The following is a 2,500-nucleotide window of genomic DNA, read 5'->3' on the forward strand; positions in this document are numbered from 1 at the left end:
TTCCCTGTCTCCCCTCACGCAGTTCTTGGCTTCCTTTGAGACATTTAGGCGCCGTATCTATGCGAGTCAATGGAAGAGTGAACGAACGCCAGGCATTTGCAGGGAACGATTCGAGGATGAACGTAAAATTCCTCTCTTTCATCAGGATTAGAAATTTGTACATTTATCTTTTACATAACATCATATGATTCCAACCATAGTGTGATAAATGCGAAAATCGGTTACTGAAATTAATATTTGTGAATGCGGTTTCCCTGGCAATGTTGTGTAAACCCCATAGATACACTAACGCCATTTCAGTCTATATCAAATACCAATCTGGGCATTAGAATAAACTATTACCTCTATTAGATTCGATGTTAGTGTTGCATTCCGTTAGTGTCCTATTTATTTTATAACGATACGAAGCACACAATTTCAATTAAAGAAGCTGTAGCGCGAGTAGTTTTAGTGTGCCGTAGAACCGCTACAGTTTATGCATTGTTTATCAATGGTCGAAACATGAAAAATGACAAAGGATATTTTTCAGTAAAGATTCTGCCATATGAACACATGATCAATGAAATGCTTGTGAACATGTCTCGTCTGGTTTTCTATAATGTATGTAGCCAAGCTTACGATGTTAAATGTGAAGAAAAAAGAGAACATGACTCTTGTAAGCCAAGCATCTAGAGTAATAATGGAAAATGCGCAATATTAAGGTAAGTAGGAGACTGTTTTAGTAAATGTGTTTAAAATACAACATTTAAAACTAAGACCTTGAATGAGTTTGTGAGTAGGCTACATCTGATCATTATCACAACGCCAGAGATTGTGACCTATACGCATAATAGTATGCTCAAGTACGATTTTAATTGGCTCGTTTGATTTCCCTCGAATATGTCGTTCAGTAAGATCTCGTCCAGTGTTTGCGTCATTTTCTCCGACTTATTGAAAGGGCACGAATAACGAGGCTTATGGAATCTATGTTTCGCTAATTCTCTATTGTCCTATGGGATAAAAACGTTTCTTAGAATGCAATGTTCTCCTGGATGGTAAGGTCAGATTCTTCAGCTTCAGTGTTAGGTGTCATTCCCAATACTACCACCTGTTAGAATTCATATATCTAATCTATCTTTTAATGCCATCACACACTCTCTCGTCAAAATTAAATAAATAATGAAATCCAGTCCATGTTTATCACTTGCAGTTTAACAGTATACTGCATTTATTCACCTTAGAACAGTATCTGAATTTCTTGCTTTATTAATCCGTAACATTGTGTAACGGTAACTGATGTCCTTTCCAGTACTTATTTTTAGGATCAAATCTCATATTGTTAATTCTATAAATTTCCTTGCACTCTATTAACCTCATATATTCTTCTCCTCCTCCTCCTCCTTCTTCTTCTTCTTCTCCGCCTCCTCCGCTTCTTCCTCCTCCTTTGCCTCCTTTTCTTCCTCCTCCACCGCCGCCTCCTACTCCTCCTTCTCCGCCGCCGCCGCCTCCTCCTCCTCCATCCCACAGTCTCGGCGGATAAAGCGATGTTTGTTTCTGAACTATCAAAGCACTTCTTCGGCTCGCTGATTCCCGCCGTCAACAAGGTGAGCTTCACTCTTGGGCGTGGAGAATGCCTGGGGCTGCTGGGTGTCAATGGGGCCGGCAAGACCACCACCTTCAGGATGCTGACGGGCGATGAAGAACCCTCAGGTGGGAATGCCTTCATCGACCGGATCTCGCTGATGCACCAGAGGAACAAGGTGGGTGGAATGGAGACGAAGGGGATCACCTTAGTATCATGGCACATTGGCTCATTTTGTGGCAGTAAAATAGCGTTTGACGTGCGATTTTCTTCAAGTGCTGAACGAATGGAAAATTTTTTCTTACTCTTATACGTAATTGTCTAACTCCGATTTCTTGTTTGGACAGTTTGTGCAGAATGTAGGCTACTGTCCTCAGTTCGATGCCATTATGGGTGAACTAACAGGCAAAGAGATGCTATGGTTAATGGGAAGACTCCGTGGTGTTCATGATATTACACTACGGAGGGAAGTGGAAGAGCTAGTAGCACTGGTGGACCTGACAGAGTGTGCGTCTCGGCCGTCCTCGACGTACTCTGGCGGAAATCGGAGAAAGTTGTCTACTGCCATGGCGTTGGTTGGGGCGCCGCCCCTGATTTTCCTTGACGAACCCACAACTGGTGTGGACCCAGCGTCTCGCCGTCGGGTGTGGACGGTCGTGAGTCGCGCGGTTAACAACGGGCAGAGCGTGGTCCTCACCAGTCACTCGATGGAGGAATGTGAAGCTCTGTGCTCCCGCATAATCATGATGTCCAAAGGAGCTTTGCGCTGCGTGGGCACCACGGGGCATCTGAAAGCGAAGTTTGGCCAGGGTTATAGCCTCCAGGTCAAGCTGAAGACCCATGACCTTAGTCAGGCCGGCGACGATGAGAATGAGCGGATTTATCAGTCCAAATTATCGGAACTAAAAAATATTGTAAGCTCATACTTCCCAGGTGCAA

At 43.7% G+C, this 2,500-nt stretch overlaps 1 protein-coding gene across 2 annotated transcripts in view; it reads left to right on the forward strand.

The window, feature by feature from the left end:
• The window catches only part of LOC113823173 (phospholipid-transporting ATPase ABCA3), a 24,256-nt gene that overhangs the window by 20,082 nt on the left and 1,674 nt on the right, over positions 1 to 2,500 (forward strand). For both annotated transcript variants that reach the window (XM_070124566.1, XM_070124567.1), the window contains exons 29-30: positions 1,507 to 1,739; positions 1,909 to 2,500. The exon at positions 1,909 to 2,500 is cut by the window's right edge and continues 20 nt beyond it. In XM_070124566.1, coding sequence (XP_069980667.1) covers positions 1,507 to 1,739; positions 1,909 to 2,500 — 825 coding nt within the window. The remainder of the gene's footprint in view (positions 1 to 1,506; positions 1,740 to 1,908) is intronic.

Source organism: Penaeus vannamei, chromosome 8, assembly GCF_042767895.1.
Source record: "Penaeus vannamei isolate JL-2024 chromosome 8, ASM4276789v1, whole genome shotgun sequence".
Lineage (NCBI taxonomy): Eukaryota > Metazoa > Arthropoda > Malacostraca > Decapoda > Penaeidae > Penaeus > Penaeus vannamei.